The 24,856-nt window shown below is 49.4% G+C and overlaps 1 protein-coding gene across 1 annotated transcript; it reads right to left on the bottom strand.

The window, feature by feature from the left end:
* Positions 1 to 261: 261 nt before the first annotated feature.
* PINK1 (PTEN induced kinase 1) lies at positions 262 to 15,780 on the bottom strand. Its single transcript, XM_079150555.1, is given in 10 exon segments — positions 262 to 561; positions 1,540 to 1,674; positions 1,676 to 1,777; positions 2,067 to 2,194; positions 5,155 to 5,271; positions 5,274 to 5,317; positions 5,720 to 5,902; positions 8,590 to 8,690; positions 10,056 to 10,343; positions 15,312 to 15,780. Coding segments are annotated over 10 exon segments (1,737 nt in total). The 5' UTR covers positions 15,693 to 15,780; the 3' UTR covers positions 262 to 303.
* Positions 15,781 to 24,856: the final 9,076 nt, after the last annotated feature.

Below are 24,856 nucleotides of genomic sequence, written 5' to 3'. Positions count from 1 at the left end.
CGTGTTTGGAGAGCTCTTTGGAGCGCCCCTGATACGGACCAGCGTCTTGATCTTGCAGGTAGGAGAACCTGAGTTGGCTCAGGCTATAGGCTTCGTCCAAACCCACACGCACAGCTGGAGTCAGTAGCCAGCTGAACTTTGACTCAGGTGTTCCCGCCGTTTGCCAAACCCAAGGCCTTCCCTGGCTGACCAGCCCCTCTGCCCAGCTTGTCCTCTGACCTCCACCCGCCCTCCCTTGACACTCACACCATCACCACACGATGCCGCTGAGTCCTTTTACTAATACCCGCTGGCGCAGAGCCATCAGGGGGCTGCCCGCCAGGAGCAGAGGAGGAGGGCTGCCTGGCAGAGCGTGTCGCACTCCAGGTTGGCCAGGAACAGCACCTTCAGCTTTGCTTCCACGCAGCTCTTCTCCGCCAGCCCGTGGGCCAACAGGGCGGCAGCCGATTGGTGGAGGAGCCAGCGGATCATCTTGTCTAGTTTCAGATTCTTCAGGGCTAGAACCTGCTCGCCCCAGAGACTCAAATGAAGCACATTTGCGGCTACTCGGGCAGATGGTCTCTGCAACAGGAAGGGAAGCTGAGGCTCAGGACAGCAGGGGACAGGCACTCAGCCTACTCTGTTACTGTCCCTTCTCTGGCCCCAACCCGTCTCCCCCTGTACCGCCCCTTCCTGAAACCTTTCCCTCGCTGGCACTGGCAGCTCTGGCTGGGCTCCAGGCTTCCGCACGTGTTTAGGTATGAATGTTGGCACATGCAGTGTTGGCACAGCCTTTGGGCACAAGGCTCTGCCTGATCCCTTGTACCAGGCTGGGTTATGTAGTCTCTCATTACTTCACTTCATAACTGGGTTTAGATGCTAGTTGAACAAGCCTTCACTGAGCACCTGCTGTGATCAAGACAGCAGGCCCTGGGCCATGAGAGGTCAGCAGAAAGCAGCGCGACCAGCAGACAGACTGGCCTTGTGTCTCTACAGTAAGGCCCAGACGTCCAGATCTGCCTTCTGGGGTTGTTTCCCCACCTCTGCCTGATTAGATCTTGGCGCTCTGCGTAGGTTACATCTCCATTAACCATTTCTCAAAAGCGCATCCCCTTCCCTCTGAGTCACTAAGAAACTAAACAAGGGCTGGGGAGATGGCTCAGTCGGTAGAGTGCTTGCAAGCACAAGGCCCTGGGTTCGATCCCCAGCACCACAAAAAAAAAAAAAAAAAAGAAACTAAACGAGCCAAGAAGAGCTGGGGCTGCAGCCAGGTGGTAGCACACCTGCCCAGCGTGTGTGAGATCCCAGTTCAATCCCTGGCATGGCGAAAAACAGAATAAAAAAGCCAAGGAGAATCGAATTGCTGGAATTCTGACCACGATCTGGTGGACAGCTCCCCTGCTCCTGTTCACTCAAAATCGATCTGGTTCTGGACTTGGGCCTCTACCTGTGTAACACAGAGGCTCTGCCTGGCACGTTAGCGCTTGCCCAAGCCGACTGTGCTCTAGAACGTGAACTGAGATCCACACGGTCACCCTCAAAGCCGGGGGACAGCCTCACCTTGCTGGCCTCTCGCTGGAGCAGTGCCCTCACCAACTGCCTGGTGTCCAGAGGCACCGACTCAGGCAGTGTGGGCAGCTGAGCCTCTTGGTAACTGCGGCTTTCAAGGTGGGTCCTGCCCTGGCCATAGAAGGGGATTGGCAAGCCCGAAGATTTCGTAGGCGATGGCTCCCACTGCCCAGGCGTCGGCCTTGCTGTAGTCAATCACTGCTCTGGGGCCAGGACAGGCTGTGGACACCTGCTCCGGAAGCAGAGGGTGAGAGGTCATAGCACTGGCAGTTCTACCGGTTCATGCTCCTGCGTGTCCCCTAAGCCAGAGGCTAATCTGAACTCTCAAGGAGCCCAGGACTCAGTGACTTCTGGCTCAGACCTAGAAGATCCGCTGAGGCTGCCTAGTGGATGCACTGGGAATGCAGGGAGACCCGGGTTAGGGCACAGTGGCAGGGAAGGAAACCTCGCGTCTCTCTGTCACTTGGGGAACGTGGTGAACCCCTGTGCTGATAGAGGATGTGCACAGCGAGACTCACCTCTGGAGCTCGGAGGCAGCCGTTCCCGCCCAGATCCACATACCAGCTGGTGAAAGGCAACTGCAGGCCGACGCTCTCGTCAGCCAGGCAGCAGCCAAAATCGGAGATCACCAACCAGGGGCAGCCATCTGCGAAGGAGCAGGCAGAGGTAAGCCGCCCACCCTCCCCCCACCTGCTCTGACACCCTCCCAGGTCCCCATGAGAGCCACCAAGACATGGGTAAGTGGGCTAACAGGGACTGTGCTGGCCCAGGGGTGCAGACCAGCAGCAAGGCCTGGATGGAGCCGGCTCACCAGAGAGCAGAAGAGGAGGGCCACTACAGGGACGAGGAGGGCCACTACAGGGACATGGAGGTGCCTTCAAGAAGTAAAGGCCCACAGAGTCCCCAAAGGACTTGATAAAAGTTGGGCTCCTAGACCTCATCAATGAATTCAGCAAAATAGCAGGCTATAAAATCAACACGCATAAATCTAAAGCATTTTTATACGCAAGTGATGAACAGCTGAAAGGGAAATGAGGAAAACAACTCCATTTGCAATAGCCTCAAAAAAAAAAAAAAAATACTTGGGAATCAATCTAACCAAACAGGTAAAAGATCTCTACAATGAAAATTACAAAACACTGAAGAAAGAAATTGAGGAAGACCTTAGAAGATGGAAAGATCTCCCACGTTCTTGGACAGGCAGAATTAATATTGTCAAAATGGCCATACTACCAAAAGTGCTATACAGATTCAATGCAATTCCAATTAAAATCCCAATGACGTACCTTATAGAAATAGAGCAAGCAATCATGAAATTCATCTGGAAGAATAAGAAACCCAGAATAGCTAAAGCAATCCGTAGAAGGTAGAATGAAACAGGGGGTATTGCAATACCAGACCTTCAACTATACTATAAAGCAATAGTCACAAAAACGGCATGGTATTGGCACCAAAATAGGTAGATCAATGGTACAGAATAGAGGACACGGACACAAACCCAAATAAATACAATTTTCTAATACTAGACAAAGGTGCCAAAAATATGCAATGGAGAAAAGATAGCCTCTTCAACAAATGGTGCTGGGAAAACTGGAAATCCACATGCAACAGAATGAAACTAAACCCCTATCTCTCACCCTGCACAAAAATCAACTCACAATGGATCAAGGACCTCAAAATCAGACCAGAGACCTTGCATCTTATAGAAGAAAAAATACGTCCAAATCTTCACCTTGTTGGCTTAGGATCAGACTTCCTTAACAGGACTCCCATAGCAAAAGAAATAAAAGCAAGAATCAATAACTGGGATAGATTCAAACTGAAAAGCTTTCTCTCAGCAAAGGAAACTATCAGCAATGCGAAGAGAGAGCCTACAGAGTGGGAGAATATCTTTGCCACTCATACTACAGATAGAGTGATAATTTCCAGAATATATAAAGAACTCAAAAAAACTCTACACCAAGAATACAAATAACCCAATCAACAAATGGGCTAAGGATATGAACAGACACTTCACAGAAGATCTACAAGCATATAAAAGATCTACTCAAACATATAAAAAAATGTTCACCATCTTTAGTAATAAGAGAAATGCAAATCAAAAGTACACTAAGATTCCATCTCACCCCAATTAGAATGGCGATTATCAAGAATACAAGCAACAATAGGTGTTGGAGAGGATGTGGGGAAAAAGGTACAACTCATACATTGCTGGTGGGGCTGCAAATTAGTGCAGCCACTCTGGAAAGCAGTGTGGAGATTCCTTAGAAAACTTGGAATGGACCCACCATTTGACCCAGCTATCCCACTCCTCGGCTATACCCAAAGGACTTAAAATCAGCATACTACAGAGATACAGCCACATCAATGTTCATAGCTGCTCAATTCACAATAGCCAGACTGTGGAACCAACCTAGATGTCCTTCAATTGATGAATGGATAAAGAAACTGTGGTATATATATACAATGGAATATTATTCAGCTATAAGAATAATAAAATTATGGCATTTGCAGGCAATGGATGAAATTGGAGAATATCATGCTAAGTGAGATAAGCTAATCTCAAAAAATCCAAAGGGCGAATGATCTCACTGATAAGTGGATGATGACACATAATGGGGGGTGGGAGGGGGGCAAGAATGGAGGAAGGAGGGACTGTATAGAGGGGAAAGAGGGGTGGGAGGGGTGGGGGGGAAGGAAAAAATAACAATGAATCAAACATCATTACCGTATGTAAACGTATGATTATGCAAATGGCATGCTGTTACTCCATGTACAAACAGAAACAACATGTATCCCATTTGTTTACAATAAAAATAAATTAAAAAAAAAGTTGGGCTCCATCTAATAACTTTCTAGTAATTAATTTTCTAGTAACTGGGGTCGTCCCAGACCAAAGGAGCTGTCTTGACTCCAATGATCCCAAAGGGACACTTATATCCCAGAAGATTTGGATTTGAGTTTGAAATCCGAATAAACCTAAGAAACAGGTGCATTAGGAATTAGTTATCTGTAAAAAGAATTCACATGGTTTCTTTAAAAAGCTAGTTCCTTTAGTCATTTAATTCTTTAAAATCTTCTAGTTCAAAAATGCATCGGGGGCTGGGTCGTGCTCAGTGGTGGAGACTCGCCTAGCATGGGTTCCAGTCTCAGCACTGCATATAAATAAGTGGATAAAAATAAAGATCCATCAACAATGAAATACATACATATATAAATTTTTTTTAAAAATCCACCAGGTGTGTGAATCCCCTTTGCAGTGTCCGGGCAGGCAGGTGGCTCCTACCAGAACGCCTCCAGGGGTGGGGCTCATTGTCTGCAGGGCAGCTGGGCTGGCGTTTGGACAACTCCTGCTGTGGGAAAACTTCTTTCTTTCCTGTTGAGCCAAGGACCCCCTCTCATCTGCTTTATTCGAGAAGAACTGCAGCACTAGATTCTTGTTCCAGAAGTGGGCAATGGAGGGGGACCTGGGCTGTCACAGAGCCTGCCTCTGGAGGAGGGGCTGCCTGGCTCTTGAGAATGGAGCCAAGTGAGGACACGATGGCTTAAGACACAGCATAAAAATCAAAATGGACCCCGAGGGCCCTGATGCCGCAGCTCCCCTACCTGCGTCCAGCTCCACCAGAATGTTGTCGGATTTGAGGTCTCTGTGCGCGATGCGCTGCTGGACCAGGTGGTCCACGCCTTCCAGTAACTGCAGGGTCATCATGGTGGCCAGGCGGGGCTGGGAGTGTTCGTGCGCAGGTACTGGCGCAGAGTACAGGGGTAGCTGGTGGGAAGTGACAAAATCCGTGGCTGTCACACAGCACGATCCCCAGCACCGAGGTCAGTTAGGATCAGACCCTCCTCGTCCCCTTCCTGGGGCTCCTTATTTCCTTTTTCTCACATATTCTCATGGTTCCCACCGGCCCACTACCCAGAGATTAGGAATCACCGCGGCTCCCCATGTTGAACGGTGCAGAGCCCTTAAACACCTGCTGGGCAGCCGGGACGCAGAGGGCAAAGAGGAAGTGCCAGCCACGGAGAAGCACCTCATTTTCCCAAGAACTCATCCCAAAGGCAGGCTTCTCTGGGGTCCACGCTCTCTCTGCTCAGCTTATTCTCCCGGAAGCCCCCGGGAAACCTCTGAGGGCAGGGACCAGCCTGGGCCCTGCCACGCCCTGCCTCTTACTTCTTCATGACGAGGAACAGCGTGCGTCCGTGGCCCAGGCCTTCAGGGTGCAGATGCGGGGGCAGCACGTCAGGGTAGTCGGTCAGGGCCCCGGGCAGCAGCGGCACAGAGGAGGTGAAGGCGCGGACGACCCGGATGATGTTGGGGTGAGGCGCTAGCTGCTTGGGCCCTCCCTTGGATTTTCTATTCGGCCAAATGGGACAATGTATCAGAGACAGCAGTTGGAAGATAATGATCTAAGGCCACAGCAAAAGCAGGTTTTCATTTACTCACTTATTTATTTACCAAATGTTTATTGCAGGCTTGCCATGTTCCAGGTATTGTACCTGGCGTTGGGGTCCAAACCTCAGTGCAGATGGCTCGCCACATTCTATGACTCCCCTAGTCCCTCCTTCAGCCCATCTGTCCCTCCCTCCATCTGTCCGTCCATCCCATGTGGCAGAACACAGTGGTGCAGAGACCCTGGACTCGGCCTGGTGCAGGCCCGTGCCGTGAGTCCTGGCCAAGTTCCCTGCCTTCTCTTGGCCCAGGGCCAAGCGCCAGGTCTAAGGTAGTGAAACACCAGGGCACCTAAGTCACGTCAGTAGCGCAACAGCAAGTGGTGGCTGCTACAATTTTTGATTCAACTAATGTCTATTGTTTTCACACCGTGTCCTCGTCACCATGCCAGGGTGCTGTGGCGCTAATCAGAGGACAAACCCTTGTGGGTTTGTGATCTAACGGGAGAGGGGCATCCACTCACGATCTTAGCTCTGCAGGGACAGGGACCCCCCCTCAGTCACCTCTGTGGTTCTACTTTGCCGTGGACACAGAAGCGGTTAGGAGCAGTGACACCGCCTGCCTGCCAGGCCCTCTCTTCCTCCAGGAAGCCCCACACCCACGGCCCTGGTGAGGCTCAGCAGCCACGTTTTGGATAGGGTGGCTCTGCCTGCTGACTGGACCAAGGGTGACCTGCCCCAAGGGCAGTGAGTGGATGGCACATCCGAGATCCAAGTGGTTAGTGGGAAAAGGACAGGCAGCTTCTCTCTTTAGGAGTGTGACGGGGAAGCTGGCCAGTCAGCAATGGAGCTGAGGAGAAGGACACCTGGAATATGATGGAGCCATGGAAAGCCAAGATGGGAGCAGGCCGCAGGCTGGCAGAAGCAGAAGGGCCATGGAGGAAGCAAGGAGGCTGAGGTAAAGAGGGGGGCGCGGCAGGTCAGAGATGAGCAGCGACAACACGGAGAGCAGAGGCCTGCCCGTCCCTGCGCACTCTGGGCCTTGTGGACACGTCCGTGGTGTGACCTTGTGCTGCGCCTTCTCCTGGGTCACTGGTCCTACTCCACACAGCACAGTTCCTGCCCTCAGGTCACTGCACTAGGAGGAGAACCTGGCCCACAGCGGGAAGCCGTGGGGCCCAGGCAGGTGTCAAGGCAGCTCTGAGGCAGACTGTGGGCTGGGCCCGGGAGACGTGTGGGGCGGGTCCCAAGGGAGACCCGACCTGCAGCAGCCAGGTTGAGCAAGGCGCACCCCCAGGAGGCCCTGGAGCTCCCGGGGAAGGACGAGACGTGAGGTGGGCAGTGGCGAGGCCCGAGCGCACAGCAGCACTGAGGCCAGTACAGCTGCCGGCCCTGTCTCTGCGCCCGGGTACACAGCGTGGCGCTGCGGTACGGCTGGGCACAGAACATCGACACAGGCACCCTGACCTCAAGCCAGTGGTGACGATGCCATGACAACAGCCAGGGGGTGACAGCGGCAGGTGGGCGGTCTGGGCAGGCGATGTCACCATGGTCACAGCTATGTGGCGGCACCACGTCAGCTGACAGCAGAAGGGGCCGCCTGCAGACGCTGTGGGGAGAGCCCAGTCCTCAGCCACCTCAGCCACTGCTGCCATGGTGCAGGGCGCTCGCCACACAGCGGCCCCGGCCCCAGAGGCTTTCCACCTGGAGCTCAGCTTCCTATCTCTGGCTTCTTGCTCCTGACAGAAGTGAGACCTCTAAAGCAGCTCTCCCGGGAACCCAGAGCAGCAGTGGCGCCATACAGGCATCAGGGGAGCACAGGTGTCTCCTCTGTCCCCAGCGTGAGCGCAGGCTTCACTGAGACCTGCTGACGGGAGTGACGAAGCTGAAGCCGGGCTGCTGTCCCCTCCTCCCTCTGCCCAGAACACCTTTTCCTCTGCTCTTTTGCCAGGAAATGCCGGTTCATCCTTCCCAGGACAGCTCAGACTGTTCCCCAGCGAGGCCCAGGGGGCCCTGCCCTATAGTGTCCCCCTCCCTTGGCAACCCAGCATGTGCTCTTCTAGCACTTACTGTGCTTTGCCCTGGCTGGGTTCACATCGCTTTTTAAAAAGCTCTTGGTGCCCGCTGCGGTGGCGCACGCCTGTAATCCCAGCTGCTTGCGAGGCTGAGGCAGGAGAATCGAAAGTTCAAAGCCAGCCTCAGCAAAGGCGAAGCGCTAGGCAACTCAGTGAGACCCTGTCTCTAAACAAGACACAAAATAGGGCTGGGGATGTGGCTCAGTGACCGAGTGCTCCTCAATTTCCCTAGTACCCTACCAAAAAACTCTTGGCCTCATTAGGTGTCTGCGGATATAACTGGAACTTCCCCCTATGGGGAGAGTCATTTTCACCACTAGGTGGCGCTCCACCTGTGCACTGCTTAGGAATCAGAACTGATTTATTTCCCCGCGTTCCCAGGGGGCATGTGTGGATGCCCTTCTCTTACCTGCTCCAGTGTGAATTAGCCATTTGCATCACTAGTTGGATTCAGAAGATCCTCAATCTTTCCCAAACCAAATCACCCACTAACTGAAAATTCATTATCCATGACGTGGTTGAGCAAGCCTTTATTAACCACTACGAGCTCCGACCTGTGAGGGCTGAGGACACTCACCTGTAAGTGACTGCTCCATACTCCCCAGCCAAGGCCACTCGGCTAGCTGGGACCAGCTCCTGGCTCATCTTCCTAAAGATGGCTTCGCTGGAAGAGCCCGCCTGGAACACATCCATAGTTCATCCAGTTACACAGGACGAAGTGGGGCACAGAGTTCCAAGCCTGCCTGTGATCCGGATCAGTACAACTGCTGCCTAGATTTGGCTTTGACCTTCAAGATAAGATAAGCAGCAGCAAGCCAACCTAGTTCCCTCTGGGAGAGAGAGGGGAGGTGCTCTCCATGCCAAATCAGAGGACGTTTCCCAGGCCCCTTGGTAGTCGAGGTGCTGGGGCAGGAGGAGAGGTCAGCATGGTCAGGACATGGATGCTTCTTCCTCCCATGGATTCCTCTGGCCACCACTAGCTCAAAACTGCTGGGTCACTACGTCTCCATTTGCAGGCTCCCTTTGGCAGACAGACCAGAGCTAGAAAAACTCCAACCGAATTAAGGTGTTCAGGATCATGGCAGCCTTCCCTGACCCCCAACACACAGAACCCCAGGAGGAAGAAGAGCACCTGATCTTACTCATTACATTATGAACAACTCTCAGGACTACGTGGCTTGTTAAGCACCAAGAAAATCATATAACAATTGACAGTCCTTTGCTTTGTGAATGTGACATCGACCACACCCCCCCAGTGGAAATTTGAGTCTACGACTGGAGGTTTCACGTGCAAAGGACTCGGCTACTTGCTGGCTATTGACCCAGTCTGGAGCGCAACAGTCTAATAACCTTCATACCCCAAGTTTACCAAGAAACTGCAGGTCCAGGTCCAGCATGAGCTGTTGCCTCCTTAGCCTTGGAGGGATGCTTTGGGCAGGAGTGAGAACTTTGGGTCTTGATTAATTTTTCTGGACCCATCTTGCAATGGCAAGGTTAAAAAATTAAATAGAAATATTTTGGTGTTGTGGTGGAAAAATCTTCCAAAGCCTTGAGTCCTTGCCAGAGCTGAGAGCCGGGAGGTGACAAGCAAGCCTTCAATCTGGAGGTGGGGCTACGGGGTTCACAGCAGAGGAGCAGGGTTCCTCCTTTCCAGGAGGCAGGTCACAGAAGGGGTAGCAGAGAGCGGCCATATGGTGACCTGAAATGAACTAAATGTCGTCTAGGCACTTGCTCCTCCGAGTGTGGTTTACTAACCAGCAGCCCTTGCATCACCTGGGAGCTTGCTGTAAAGACCCTCAGGCTCTGTGGCCCCATCCTGACTTGCTAAACCAGATCCCTAGGTGGCTGTGGGCAGCTTATAATTGGAGAAATGCAGCTTCAGACTCTCCAGAGAGGATGAGGAAGCCTAACCAACTAGGCCCCTTTTCTGTGGGTGGAGAACGTGTCTTTTCCTAGGTATTTCCAGGGAAAAAACTCCACCAGGTCCACCATGATTGGCATATGGAGAAACACCTGCTTGGAACAGGAACGGCCCTTCCTTACCGAGATGTTCCACATCATCTTGATGGCCAAGGGAAAGGCTGGGGCTCCCGGAGCCTGCTCCCTCTCCTCTCCTTGTTGGGTGACATCCGGGCCTCTCCCTGGAAGAGGCCTGATGGGCTTTGCCTTCTCCAGATGCTGGGACAGTGCAGGCATGGTGGCTTCATACACGGCAGCACTGCAGCCCTTGCCGATGGACTGTCCTATCAGGTAGTCCTCCAGCCTGAAGCCCTGCCAGCGTTGCGTGTCCAGTGGGTCAGGCACTGGCTTGTTTTTCTGGGTAAAAATTGCCTGTAAGGAGAAAAGAATGCACTGGGCCAGGAGCCTGCCATGCCCGGGGAAAGGGCACAGTCGGGGAGGGACAGTGAGGCGGGGTCAATAAAAGTGACCATGTGGGTTTGACTGCTGTCCTGAGCTCAGGCCATCCTGCCCCTCTTTATTCAGAACAATCCTCCTCACATTCCTTCGTATCTTTGAGGTCATCCACTGGAACCCAGCACAGAGCACAGCCAGTCAGCCACAAGGCCAGGGCTCCTGGGTCCTGCAGCGGCACACGCCCCGTGGCTGCCCTCAACCTGCTGGCTCAGACTCCAGCATCTGTGGAGGCAGCTCCTCTGGGAAGCCCTCGCCTGCCTACCACGGGTGCAGGAGCAACAGTGACCTCACTTGGGAGCCACTTGGGGAGACCAGGGGGTGAGAGCTGTCATCAAGTCCCGTCTTCCCATCTCTGCCTGGGAGGGCTCTGCCCGCCCACTCTGCTTGGGAGCAAGGGCTGTGCTGGGCGGCCCTGGGGAAGAGAGCGCTGCTTCCCCCACATCTGGGCTGTCCCCGCTTCAGGTGGCGGTGACGTCATTTCGCCAGTCACCTAGGCTCTGCCTGTGCCCTCCGCTGGTCTGATCTGCTGATGCCCTTTTCCAATTTCATGGCCAATCATGCAGGAGCACCAGGTTGCAGAGTTGGTACCCAGCTAGGCAGCGCCTCTGGGACACCGAGCTCCACGCTTCCTATGATCACACGGCCCCTTTGCTGGCTCCAGGGCAGCTCATACCACACTGTTTTCACCTGACACTATTCATTCCCAACCCACCAGGGGCTGGTTGACTACAGCCAGCCTCTGTGTATGCAGGCTCTGCATCCCAGATTCAACCAACCGCGGATGGAAAGTACTCAGAAAAAATCGCAATTGCACAGAACATGGACACTTTTTGGTCATTATTCTATAAACGTGGCATTTATAAGTTATTATAATTTATAAGTTTATATATAGTTTATAACAATTTATGTTATGGAGATGATTTAAAGTATGCAGAAAAATGTACATAGATTGTACACAAACACAGTCATTTTATGAAGACAAGCATCCAAGGACTCTGTATCTGAAGGGGGTTCTGGAACCCATCCCCTGTGGATACCAATGGATGACTGCCCGGCCCCAGAGCTTTGCCAGGCTGGCTGTGCATGTCCACACCTCTCCCTGCTACACTGTCCCCTGCCCCCCATGTCTACATCCCACCTCTGCCCGGTCCTCTGAGTCACCCACCAACTCAAGTGCTTCCTTCTCTATAACCATCTCTGATGTCCAGCCCACAGCAGCTTTCCTTCCGGAATTCTCCTTAAGTACTAAGCTACTGTCCACTTTCACTATAACTTTGAACTGTTTAATAAAAATTCAAGTTTATCTTACCTTGCCAGTAATTTTATAAACTCTATACAGAACTGATATTTTGTACAGTGATTGCATATCAACCATGCTTTTGAGAAATCTCTCTCTATAAGTGTGTATGTGTGTGTGTATAAAACTTTTTATCTTGAAATAATTATAGACTCACAGGAAGTTGTGAAAAAATCGTACGAGGTGTTCTTTGCATCCTTCCCCAGCTTCTCCCACTGGTGACAGCTTACGTGGCAGTAGTGAAATATCAAACCCTGGGCATGACATTGGCACACAGATAGTGACAGCCCTTACTCAGCTGCCACTGTTCTTTAAACTTGCAGCGTGTGTGTCCCTGTGCAATTTCAGCAGGTTCACGTGCTCGCCACCACGATCAAGCTGCAGAACCGTTCCCTCACCATGGAAGAACCCTCTGGGCTTTATCTATGTACCTGCGCCACCAGCCCTGCCCTGGCCCCTGTCCCTGGACAACCCCTGACCTGTTCGCCACCTCTGTAGTTACCATGTCAAGGGACTTAGCGGAAATGGAGCCGCAGTGTGTAACACTCGGGACTTTTTCCAAGCATACTGCCATTCAGGTTGTTGCAGGGGAGTAGTGTTACTGCTATGTAGGGAATTTATCATGGACGTACCTGAGTTCGTGTGACCACTCACCTGTGGAAGCACATTTGGGCTGCTTTTAACATTTAAAAAACTATGAATAATGCTATTATGATCATTTTGTGTAGGTTCTTCTTTAAAAAGTTATATTTATTTATTTAAGTTGTGAAATATAGACAACATAAAGTTTACCATCTTTTTTTTTTTTTTTCTTTGCAGTGGTACTGGGGATTGAGAGATTGAACCCAGGAGCGCTTTGCCACTGAGATACATCCCCAGCTCTTTTCATCCTCCATTTTGATACAGGGTCTCGCTAAGTTACGGAGGCTGGCCTTGAACTTCAGATCCTGTCGCCTTGGCCTCCGCCACCTTAACCATTTTTAAGTGTGGGATTCAGCAGCAGTGAGCCCATCCACACTGCTGTGTAACCATCAAAACCATCCATCTCCAGAACTTTTTTCATGCTGCAAAACTGAATTTCTGTATCCACTAAACTACAGCTCTCCATTCTCCCTCAGTGTCTGATAACAAATGATTTACTTTCTACAAATCTGATACTCTAGAAACCTCTTATGAGTGGAATCATACACTATTTATCCTTGAGGTTCATCCATGTTGTAGCACATGTCAAAACCTCCTTTCTTTTCAGGGCTGAATTACATTCTATGGGTACATACATATCTCTTATCCATTCATCCGTGGATGGACACCTGGTTCACTTCCATCTCTTGATTACTGTAAACAATGCTGCTATGAACTGGAATGTGTTCATGTCCTTGATTTAAAGTGTTTGGGGTGTATCATCAATGGAATTGCTGGACATGCTGATTCTATTTTTAATTTTTTGAGGAATTGCTATACTGTTTTCCATAGCATCTGCTTGTGCACAGGTTCTGTGTAAACATGGTTTTCATTTCTCCAGGTAAATGCCTAAGACTACAATGACAGGGTGGTATGGCAAATATACTTTTGGTTTTGTAAGAAACTGCCGAATGGCTTTGCATTTTACATCTAGCAACACAGAAGAGATCCAGTTTCTCCACTTCCTCACCAGCATTTGGTATTGTCATTATTTTTTATTTTATCAGTTCTAATAAATATGCAGATAGAATTCATTGTTTTAAATGTGCATTTCTCAAGTGGCTAGAGATGTTCAACATCTTTTTCATATGCCTGTCTGGCACCTGTATCTCCTCTTCTGCAAAATAAACTCATGCCTTCTGCCTTGTTTATGAATAAACTTTTTAAAAACTTGCCTTCATCTAAGAACAGGGAACAGTCATGATTCTACTCCAGTCTGACTACATGGAACTTTAGTACGAGAATGGTCAGATGTGGTGATTTTGTTCAAAAGAAGTCAAATTCCTGAATTTTTAATGTGAAATTAATGGGTAGTTAAAAATTTAAGACACAGGAGGAGAAAAGGGTGTGTGAATGGTAAGCTTGGGAAAGGAAAAAGAAAAGTCTCTTTAATTTTAAGCAGAATTTATGAAATTTCCCACCCTTCACTTTTGTCAGTTAAGTCATGGCAAAAGACAAGGATTGAGATTGAGGATTAGGCCAGATGTCACCTGTCACCCCAAACTTGTGAGAACTCAAACATGAGACACTCTGGTGATGAGGAACTAGAACTGGGCTGGAAACCAAGAAATGCGGCTTGGTCCTTAACCTGCTGTGTCCTTAGGCATGTCTGTCTTAGCCCCAACCTGTAAAATGCAGGGCTACACTCAGTAAGTTCCCCAGGAAAAGTACTGACATTCCTCTAAGAGGACAGAATTCTGGCCACCAAGTCTTCAGACTTGAAATGCAGGGCTGGCTGGGTCTGCAGACTGCCCCTGCTGGCCTATCCTGCTGATTTTAGACTTGCCAGCCCACAGGAAGCCAAGTCCTAAAATAGATCCTTCTAAATATACACACCCCTTTGGTTTCGTTTGTCTGGAGGGCCCTGACTATTGCATTTTGAGCAGAAACAAAGGTCTCTGGGCTGTTTATTTTAAGCATTTTAAAAATCTAAGAACCCCTATGTGTCATATCCAGTTGCTAGTGATAACTCTATACAGGTTAGCTAATTGTTTGGTCTGTTTTTTCCTGCCATGCATAGTTTCTATTGTGGTTCAACTATGTCACTTACTAATAGTTCGGCACCGCGAGGCACCCTGCCTCAGTGGTTAAGGGCACTTACTCTAGAAAACCACAGCCCACGGCCTTTATTAGCTCAGAAAATTGAGCAGGTCACTTCATCTGAATACCTGTGCTCCTCCAAAAAATTAGGGATGACAACTATCTCAGAAATGAGTGTTATAATTTAGCTATCATTAAATTTTTAGAAGAAGTATACAAAGTCACTTGCCATGGTGTAACTGGAGCTATAATTAGCAGCACATCTTCCAAAATCTACTGTTTTGAGGAAGGAAAACAGTAAAATAAATGGGAGGTGCTGGTCTCATATCAGGACATCCGCAACGATGAAATATTATCAACCTTAACTGGTGATTTCCAAGGAATTTCCAGTACGTTTCAAAATTGGACCTTAACTTTCTCCCTAGCCCCCACCACCTCAAGGCTCTTGTCCTCTCCATCGACACCCTCGGAATCCTGCACCCAAGATCCGCCTAGGCACTTAGTCCAGTCCAGTCTAGTGCCCCGACCCTGGAAATGTCCAATCACAGGTCAGGGTCCTGTTAATAGCCCCGCCCCAAACCAGGAGACTCAAGACCCGCCCCCGACCCACCCCCAATTTCCTCCCGGCTCAGGGCTTGCCTCCAGATTTGCCTCGGCTCCTGGCCACGCCCCATCTGGTTCAGGTCCACCCCTAACCATAGCCCAGCCAACCCCGGAAGAGGGTCCATCCATTAGCCACGCCCCTGAATCTAGCCCCGCCCCTGCCTGACTCAGGGCTCCCCCCACACCCCAGGCTCAGGCCCGCCTCCAACATAAGCCCCGCCCCGCCGGCTCAGGGACTTCGCGCCAGCCGGGCCCACGCTCACCTGGATCTCCTGACAGGCCGACGCAGCCCGCCGGCCTTCCGCCTGCTTCTCCTCTATGAGGCCCAGCCCCAGCCCGAAGGCCAGAAAGACGGCTCGGCCGTAAGGGCCCGTGCCGCCCCGGGCCCGCACCACGAACTGCCTCTGGAGCCGCGCCGCCAGCCCGACCACCGACTGGCGGAAGAAGCGGTAGCGGTCTGGGAGTCCGAGCCCGCGCGGCTCTGCGCCGGGTCCCGGGGCCCGGCCCCGGCGCTCTCCGCGGCCCCAGCCGGCCGCTGGGCCGGGCCTTCCCCAGCTGCAAGCTGGGCCAGGCTTGGCTGTGAAGCGCAGCAGCAGCGACCGACCCAGTTGCAGGCCCCGGCCCAGCGCCTGTCGCACCGCCATGGTGGCGCCGCGACCCGGTCCCGCTGCCACCGCCACAAACGTCTGGAACACCGGTGACAACAAACTTGGGGAGGCGTCTCTGCGCAGGCGCAGCGCCGGGGGCGGGGCGGGGCGGGGCCTGGCTGGGCCGGGCCCACGGCGGTTCCTCAACCCGACTCGCGAGGGCGCTGTGTGCGCACCTGAGCGGTCGGTCGTCTCTACCTGGCCTGCCCTTTGCACCGGGTGGAAGGGGTCCAAGTTCAGCCAGGTTTTAGATGTAGACGTCACTGGTTCTGGGCCAAATCGAGAAATTGAGATGAAAAACAAATATTTATCATCAATCACTGTGCCAGACCCTTTGCATCTTTTAATTTTTTATAGGTAAAAGCGAGAAAGGGCTGTGTTCCAGGCCACGTGCAGGTATTGGAACTGAGGTTAAAGTTGCCTGCCTGTTGAGTTCTTGCCTGTTGAGTTCTTGCCTTCCCCAGTGCTCTTAGGCTCCTCTGCGGCCCTTGGCTTGTTGAGACCCCAAGGGAAATCTCGCTCAGATGTCACCATTTACGGATGAGCGATCCCCAGAATGTAGAGGGACTTGCCTAAAGTCACTAGGTTGGTTTAAGGCAGAGCCCTTTTACCCAACGCCGCTGTTAGGAGTGGATGATAAACAGATTCATTACTGAGCGGTTTCTTTTTTCTTTTCTTGTCCTGTTTTTAAAATGGAATTTTCAGGTATACACAAAAATAGGATCATATAGTGAACTCCACTACCCATCATCCAGCTTCAACAGTTACCAATAGGCATTGTTTTTCTTCACTTAAACCTTCCTATCCCCAGTTCCACTATTTTAAACCAGACATCTGATTAATTCATTTAATACTTGTGTCTATTTCTAAGAGACAACTTAAAAAAATTACCACTTCTAAAAAGATTAACACTAACTCCATGATATCATTCAATGCCCAGTGAATATTTTAAAATTTCTTCATTATTTTGTATTAGTTATTCAAATTGGGATCCGAAGAAAGTCTACATGGTTTGTTTGTTTGGTAGGTTATTTATTTATTTTTAATTCTTTCTGGTTCTACATGACAGTAGAATGTATTTTGACATGCATACATGGAGTATAACTTCATACTCTTGTACATGATGTAGAGTTACACTGGTAGTGTATTCATATATGAACACAGGAAAGTTATGTCTGATTCATTCTGTCTTTCTCATCCCCCACCATTGTGAGTCAGCATTCGAATATCAGAGAGAACATTCAGCCTTTGTTTTTTGGGGGATTGGCTTATTTTACTTAGCATGATAGCCTTCAGTTCCATTCATTTACAGCGAATGCCATAATTTCATTCTTCTTTTCGACCAGGTAATATTCCATTGTATATATGTACCACATTTTCTTTATCCATTCATCTATTGAAGGATACTTAGGTTGGTTCCATAGCTTAGCTATTGTTAACTGAGTTACTGTAAATATTGATGTTGCTGTATCACTATAGTATTCTGATTTTAAGTCCTTTGGGTAAGTGCAAGGAGTGGGATAACTGGGTCAAATGGTGTTTCCATTCCAAGTTTTCTGAAGAATTTCCATACTGCTTTTCAGAGTGGTTGCATCAATTTGCAGTTTGGTGGGTTATTTTTTAACCAGGCACCAAGTCATCCCTGAGCTGAGGAGGTATATTTTGGGGCACTGCCATTTTTCAAATGTTCCTGTAGTCTTAGATACCTCTATTCCTTACCTGAAAGCTGACTGTGAATGAAAGACCCTAAAGACAGATAGAACTTTTTTGAAGGTGTGGCCATGTATCTGTGTGTGTGATTGGGGGAACTTAAGGGCCAGGAGATATTTATCTGATTTGAGACCCACATTGCATTGCTTGAGGAGAAAGGCACAGCCTACCCCATTTATTTCAGGGCTATTTGCATGGTTGCGTAAGGATAGGAAGCTTGAGTATAGAAATCAGGCAACTGCAAAGGGATCTACCTTTGAAATGGTGGATTTAAACATACATATGTGTAAATATGTGAGATGGGTACATGTAGATATACAAATGGGAACCCAGTAATTTCACTCCTCGCTATGGCTGCTCAGAAATGCATACACATGTTCCCCAAGAATGTTCAGAGCAACATTGTTCAACCTTGTATGAAACTGGAAGTAGCCCCAATGCCTATCTACAGTAGACTGGATAAATCGTGGTCTACTTCCTCATTGGAGCACTAACAGCCATCCCTATATTCAACATCATGGGTGCATTCTGTAAACACACTGATGAGTTACAGGCAGACCTAAAGGAGTAAATACTGATTGCACTTAGGTAAAGTTGAAACTGATCTGCAGTGTTAGGGGTCAGGACAGTGGAGAGTAGTTTCTCAAAGGAACGGAAAGAGACTTTTGGGTACTGATGATGTTCTCTTTCTAGATCTGTGAAGGTCACGTGATGAATATTCGCTCATTGTACACCATGATTCATGCACTTTTCTGTGTGTGATATTTTGCTTTTCTCTTGGTGCCCAGGATTGAACCCAGGGCCTAGTGCATGCCTCTGAGCTACACCCCAGCCCTTGTGTGATAATATTTTAGTAAACATTTTAAATAAAAACCTTTATAATATAATGAAAACTGTTTTGAAAGTTCAGTCTAATTCACTCATGGTCTCAAATTTTTTAAAAAATGAGCCTACAATGGAATAACCTGACAAAGGTCACAGTTTACTAAGCTACATTGGCACTTGATGGTTTAAAACAACTTCATTTGAATCATGAACTTTGTCTCATCATAAACCTGGAGTTGAACTTTGCCCTGAAGTTGTACACATTTGAATCAGCCCTTTTCCTTAACACTGAAGATGTACATTCCACTATTTTGAGTCAGTCAATGTTAAGGGACAGCCCCACCCTGGGCAGTCCTTGCTTTGATTCTTCTGAAGGTGTTGGGAAAGAAGGCCAGGGCAGAGAAAGGCACCAGTTTTCCATGCCTTTCTTTCTCCTTAAATACCAAGTCAAGGGACATGTAGACAGCGAGTGTCAATCTCTGAAGAGTCCTGACCCCCAGGTGTGCTGCTATGGGCTGGACCCCTGGCCAGGGACAGGTGGACCACTACGCTAGCACAGTACATGCGCTGACCTCTCTCACGAGGATCTTCCTGAATGCAGGAATTGCAGGCCCTTGTGAAATCCAGTCATGTTTATTTGGGAGAGACATAAATAGAGGGATTTTCAATTTATCTATAGAGTCACAATGGAAATCACATTGTTTTTGATTTTATGATTGATCTTAGGCAGATTTTTTTATCTTAGACAATTGAAAGTTATGATTTTGAATACTCTTGAAATGATCCCATCAGAGAACCGTAAGAGGAGACGGCTGGAAGCCTCGACTGCAGGGACTGCAGGCTCGCCCATGGAAACTCAGCTGGAACAAGGGTCTCACAGTTAGAATCTGTTTATCTGCTGTGGCGGCCATCACAGATCTTTGTTTTTGTGCTTACAGAGAAGGAACGAGAGGTTCTCTGGGATACTTAGTATTTTAACTACAAGGATTTTCTCTGATCTTCTGGAACATCAGCTTTTGCCAGGTGGTCTGTGATGACTACTCAGGTGTAAGCCATGTTTGCTAAAGGACCTTGTGCTGGCTGTCGGGAGTTAAGGCGTGCATTGTTCATAAGCCTCTGGATTTGTTCCCCTAAGCTTCGAACAAACTTAAAGAACCTGTGATGCGTAACCACCTGCTGGAAATGAAATCTGCAGACTGCTGTTAATTAACCTTCCATTGTACGCTGGACTCATTCACGTCTCCTTCTGTAGAAAAACCTAAGTTGCTTCTGACAGCTCTGAGCCGAGCGCGGCTTGAAGCTCGATTCTTTGGCAGACATCCAGAAAGGCAAGCAGGTGGGTTTCTGCACAAAGAGGCTCTGGCGGGGTGGGCGGGGTCGGCGGGGTCCCAGGTTCATTCCTCAGGTACAGACACAGTCTTCCCGTGGTAGGGGCCCAGGGTGGGCCTGGGACAATGGTCCTGATTCATTCATCCCTGTCTCTTCTCCTAGGAAGGAGGTCTTTCCTTAGTATGGTGGGGGACAGGGGTCATTCCCAGATTCCCCCCTAACCTCTCCTGTCTCTGGCATGGTACCCCAAGAAAGTGAAAATTAGGACAGAGAATATGATTTTCTGCTAAGAGATGTTTACGTTGCAGGTTTAAAATTCTATAAGAGAGACTCATTGATTCACAGAACATTTATTACACGCCGGATATGTTCCAGGCAGGCTTTGATTTGCTCAGACCAAAGAGTGAGAGGAGGAGGGGGTGGGGGGCGTGCTGGCGAGGCCACAGGATCCTGTTCTGGTCTGTACTCCACTGTGTGGTCATCCTTGTGCCTTTCTCTGCAGGTGGGTTACACTGCAGAGTTTTGGAAAAATATATAATGTTTCTAAGAAGCATCATTTAACCTTCCAAAGGTTATGGGGGAGAGGAAAAAAACCTGCTGCTAATGTAAAAATGGAAAAGCCAAGACTTAAAAAAGAGAGAGACAAAGAGAGAGAACTGTAGAGAGCTGTTTGACCTTCCTTCTCTGGACCGTGTCCCTTGGAACCGTTTCAGCGCTTTCCGTCCCCTGCTGGCAGGAGACAGACACATTTCCCCAGAGCAGCAACATCTTTCATCCACAGAGCGTTTCAGAAATGCTCTCTCTAAATTGCCAGCTGAGGTGGGGGGGATTTTGCTAAAACTGTTGACAGAGCAAGGCTGCAGCCAGATCCCAGTCCTGCTCCTCCAAGCTCCTGGGCTGGAGGTTTTGGGGTTTTGATCAGAGCATGGTAGACAGTGAGGTTTCCATGTTGCCTGGGCCAAGATGGACGGAACATGTGGCAGCGGTGCCAGGAGTCGTTGCCTGTTGAGAAGTTCTGGCAATCAGTGGTCCGTGCAGTCTGCTGCCTTTGCTGCCCTGCAGTGATTGGTCAAAGAACAAACACGGCGTGTCACCCGTTGCCCTCAGGATGAAGCCCGAGATATCTCCTTAGCGTGGCAGGGAAGGTTCCTCACTCTTTGGTCCTAGAGTCTTTCTTGCTGATTCCCCTAACCTGCCCTCTATGATTCAGCAGTACTGAATTATTTGGGGTCACTTCCTCCAAGAAGGCTTCTTTGAGCTTCTCCAGACTGGACTAGATCCAGTCTATCCATAGATCATGGATATCCAGTCTATCTATGATCTCTGCCTCCCCCTCTAAAGTCTGAGCTCTGTGAGGATAGAGGTTGTGATGTTTAAACTTTAGAGTCTCCAGCACTCCACCTAGAGCCTGCAGGTCCCTAGCCCTTGTTTTTTTTGGACCGGGTATTGAGCCCGGGACACTTGACCACTGAGCCACATCCCCAGCCCTTTTTTGCATTTTGTTTGAGACAGGGTTTCATGGAGTTGCTAAGTGCCTCTCTAAGTTGCTGAGGCTGGCTTCGAACTTGTCATCCTCCTGCCTTAGCTTCCCAAGTCGCTGGGATTACAGGTGTGCGTCACCGCGCCCAGCCCCCCCAGCCCTTGTTTAAGAGCCATCTGGGAATGTAAGTCCTCAGTGGGCAGGCTCATGTCCAAGGGCAAGGTGAGAGGAAGGCGCGGTGACAGGCTTCAAACTTGCCATCACACCAGTCACTCGTCTGGAGAGGAGAAAAGGAAGGTGTGCAGAGGCCCGAAGGTGACCTCGGAGCTGCCGCCTTGCGCCCCTCCCGGCAGACCAACTACCGCAGTCACCCCCAGAACTAATGCCAAGTCCTTGCTAGATGCATTTCCTTCCTTTTTTATCCTCCTGTTTTTTTTTTTTTTTTTTTTTAAATTAAAAAATCTTGGGAATAATAGTAATTTGTACACATGGTTTAAAAAAACCACAGACGGTGCTGGCATGTAGCTCAGTGGGAACCTGTGTGCCTGGGTCCCTTCCTGGAGCCACAAAACCAATCACCAACCAACCAACCACCAACCAACCACCCACCCACCCACCCACCAACCAACCAACCAACCAACCAAAAACCCCCACTGGCAGTGCATGGAGAAAGGCTCGTAATGAGAAGAAGCCAGCTGCTGACCCTGCTCTCTCTAAGCCTAGTCCCAGCCCAGGGAGAATACTCCATTCTTTTACTTATCTTTTTTTCTGATCGCTTCCTTCCTTCCTTTCTTTCTTTTCTTCCTTTCTTTTGACTTTCCTCTTCTGGGCTGGGTTGTGGCTCAGCGGCAGACCACTTGCCTACCATGTGTGAGGCACTGGGTCCGATCCTCGGCACCACATATAGATAAATAAAATAAAGGTCCATCTACAACTAAAATAAAATTTAAAAAAAGATTTTACTCTTTTAAAAAAATATTTTTAGTGGTGATGGACACAATGCCTTTATTTTATTTATTCGTGTGTGGTGCTGAGATGGAACCCAGGCCTCACACATGCGAGGCAAGCGCTCCACGCTGAGCCCCAGCCCAGCCCTCTGACAGTTTTCTTTACGCCTTTTATTTCTTGATTCAGCAGATGGAGCTATTTAAGGTGCAACACTGACGCTGCCACCTCCGAGGGTCCCCTCTGGAGCAGGCAAGCTCCTCCCCAGCCGGCCCTGTGAGGCCACCCTCCGCCGCCTTCCTCTGCTTCCTTCCTCTTTTCTTTCTTTGACTCGGTCGCGGGCAGTGTCCACATCTCAAGAATGCCCATATACTTGTGCAGTTGCCCTTGTGCAATCCCTTCTGGGGTGCGGCTGGCCTCAGCGGCTTGCCTCTCAGGATGCAATGTGTCAAAAGTGGCAGTGGGTTGCTTTCCGCGACCGGTTACCCAAAGGCGCTGGTTTCTGTCCTGCTCCCTCGCCCTCTGTACTGCCGGCGTGTTCTAAGAGGAGCCAGCCACCCTGTCCCCTGCCCTTGGGAGAGCAGGGCACTGAGTCATTGCACCAAACCCGCCAACAACAGCGTGGGCTGGCCTCGATGCAGGTCACACCCAGGGGTCTTCGGAGACACAGCCCTGGCCGCCACCTTCATGGCTACCTTGTAAGAGACCTGGAGACAGAGGACCTGGCTTGGCCCCCATTCTGGCCAGCAGAAGCTGAGACCATGAACATTCCTGTCCTAAGCTACTAAATGTGAGGTTGATTCATTACACAGAAATAGATCACTAATGTAACATATGCTATTTCCTGTTCAGTCATAGAGTTTTAACTTGTCCTCCCTTAATTCTTCCTCCTCCCCCCCCGCAAAAAAATATAAACATGAGAAACTGAGTGTTCCTTCCTCATTGGTTTCTGTGCCCATAAAATCAAATACAAAATATTACAAGGCGTGGGACTTTACTAGGAACCTAGAGTCTTGCACATTCTAAGCAGGCATTTTGCCACTGAGTTGTGACCCAGGCCCGCCTGCCCTCCCTCCTCCCTCATCCCTCCTCCCTCCTCCCTCCTCCCTCCTCCCTCCTCCCTCCCTTTCTCCCTTCCTTTCTCCCTTCCTTTCTGAGGCACTGGGGATTGAACCCAGGACCTTGCACATGCTAGGCAAGCGCTCTTCCGCTGAGCCACATCCCCAGCCCCTCTATTTATTTTGAACAGCATGCTCTGGCTTCATCTCAGACACAGTCGCTGAAGTACCCCCAGTGTCTGTCATTATAGCTGTGTAAAAGGAAACCCTAAAGATTCATGCAGTTTAATAAGCAGCCAGCGGCAGCTGGCGAGAGCTGTGGGACCATATATGCTTCTATTTATTTCCATGGAAATCTGGGACTGTGCCGTAGGATCCGAAGACACCCAGACAGTGCTGAACAGCAGTGTATGTGCTGCTCTGCAGACCCAGATCCTCAGCTGAAAAACGAAATGCTTTTATTTTAAACGAATGTCCCAGCCCCTGGACAAAGAAGTCTGTTCTTCCAAGAGGACACTGTTCAAATAGTTTCTGGAATCTTTCTCTGAAGAGTGTTTTCCTCAGTCTGACTGAAGTGTAAAGCCACTGGGCCCACCCTGTAGCCAAGCCTGATCTTCACCCCTCTCGAACCCCAGTCCTTACCTGGGTGAGCCTTCTTGTGTACCTCTGGGCAGCCTTGTCCTGAAGCAAGTTTCCCTCCCTCTGCCACTTGCTCCCAGAGCTTTCCCCCTGGGTGACACTTACCATGAAGTACTATAATCTCTAAACCTGTAATTCCAGTAACTTGGGAGGCTGAGGCAGGAGGATCATGAGTTTGAGGTCAGCCTCAACAACCTAGTGAGACCCTGTCTCAAAATAAAACGAAAGGGCTGGGGATGGAGCTCGGTGGTTCAAACCCCAGAGCCAAAACAAAACAACAAAAAAAATCTCACTTTCCCACTGAGACTGAGAGGTCCCTGAGGGCAGGGATTTTGTCCTATTCACTGATGTGTCCCCAGGAACTGGTCCCAGCCTTAGTATACAGTAATAAATATTAAAGGAATCAACAAATTGGTCTTAAAAGACTGTTGACTCTACAAAAATCAAATCCATCCTCACAGGACCAAAATTTGTCACCCTTAATAAAGTTGAAGAGGTGACATTTATGGAGACCTTACTGAGGGTCAAACAGTGGACTTTTGATGTCACATTGTTTCATTCCATCCCCACAACAATCCCCCAGGGTAGATATTGTCATTGTCATTGAACAGATGAGGAAACTGAGTTTCAGAATAATGAAATACCTAGCCCAAGGCCACATGACTTGGAGCCTGTTCAACTCCAAAGCGCAGACCTTTAACCATTTTGCTATATCATTTTTTTTCTTAATTTTTTTGTTAGTTTTTTACTGTTTTGGAAATTTTTTTAAAAATCCACAAATATGTATGAGAGAAAATCAATCATTCATATTCCAAATAAGTAGAACTTTAATGGATGTTAATATCTTGGCATATTTTTTTCCAGTTTCTTCTTTTTAAAAATTTTCTACCCACGTTGTTGAAAAAGTTTGGAAGAGTGTGCCATATGTCCCAAAGTCATTTCTAATGGTACACAGAGTAGAGTTCTGCATCCTGTAGCAACAAAGGTTGGGACAACTGCTGTCTCCCACGATGACAGCAGGTGAGTCTGGGTGTGTTGTGGAAAGACCAATCTTCCCAGGCAGCCACACCTGGCTGGAAAAGTCTTCTAGGGAAGGCAGATTTACCTGTTCACTTCCTGTTCTTCAGTGTGCTAGTCAGCTTTCTATTACTGTGATAAAATACCCGAGGTAATCA

The sequence above is a fragment of the Sciurus vulgaris genome, assembly GCF_902686455.1.
Source record: "Sciurus vulgaris genome assembly, chromosome: 1".
In the NCBI taxonomy this organism is placed as follows: Eukaryota; Metazoa; Chordata; class Mammalia; order Rodentia; family Sciuridae; genus Sciurus; species Sciurus vulgaris.
The sequence above is the reverse complement of the archived record's forward strand: the minus strand, read 5'-3'. Positions and strand labels throughout refer to the sequence as shown.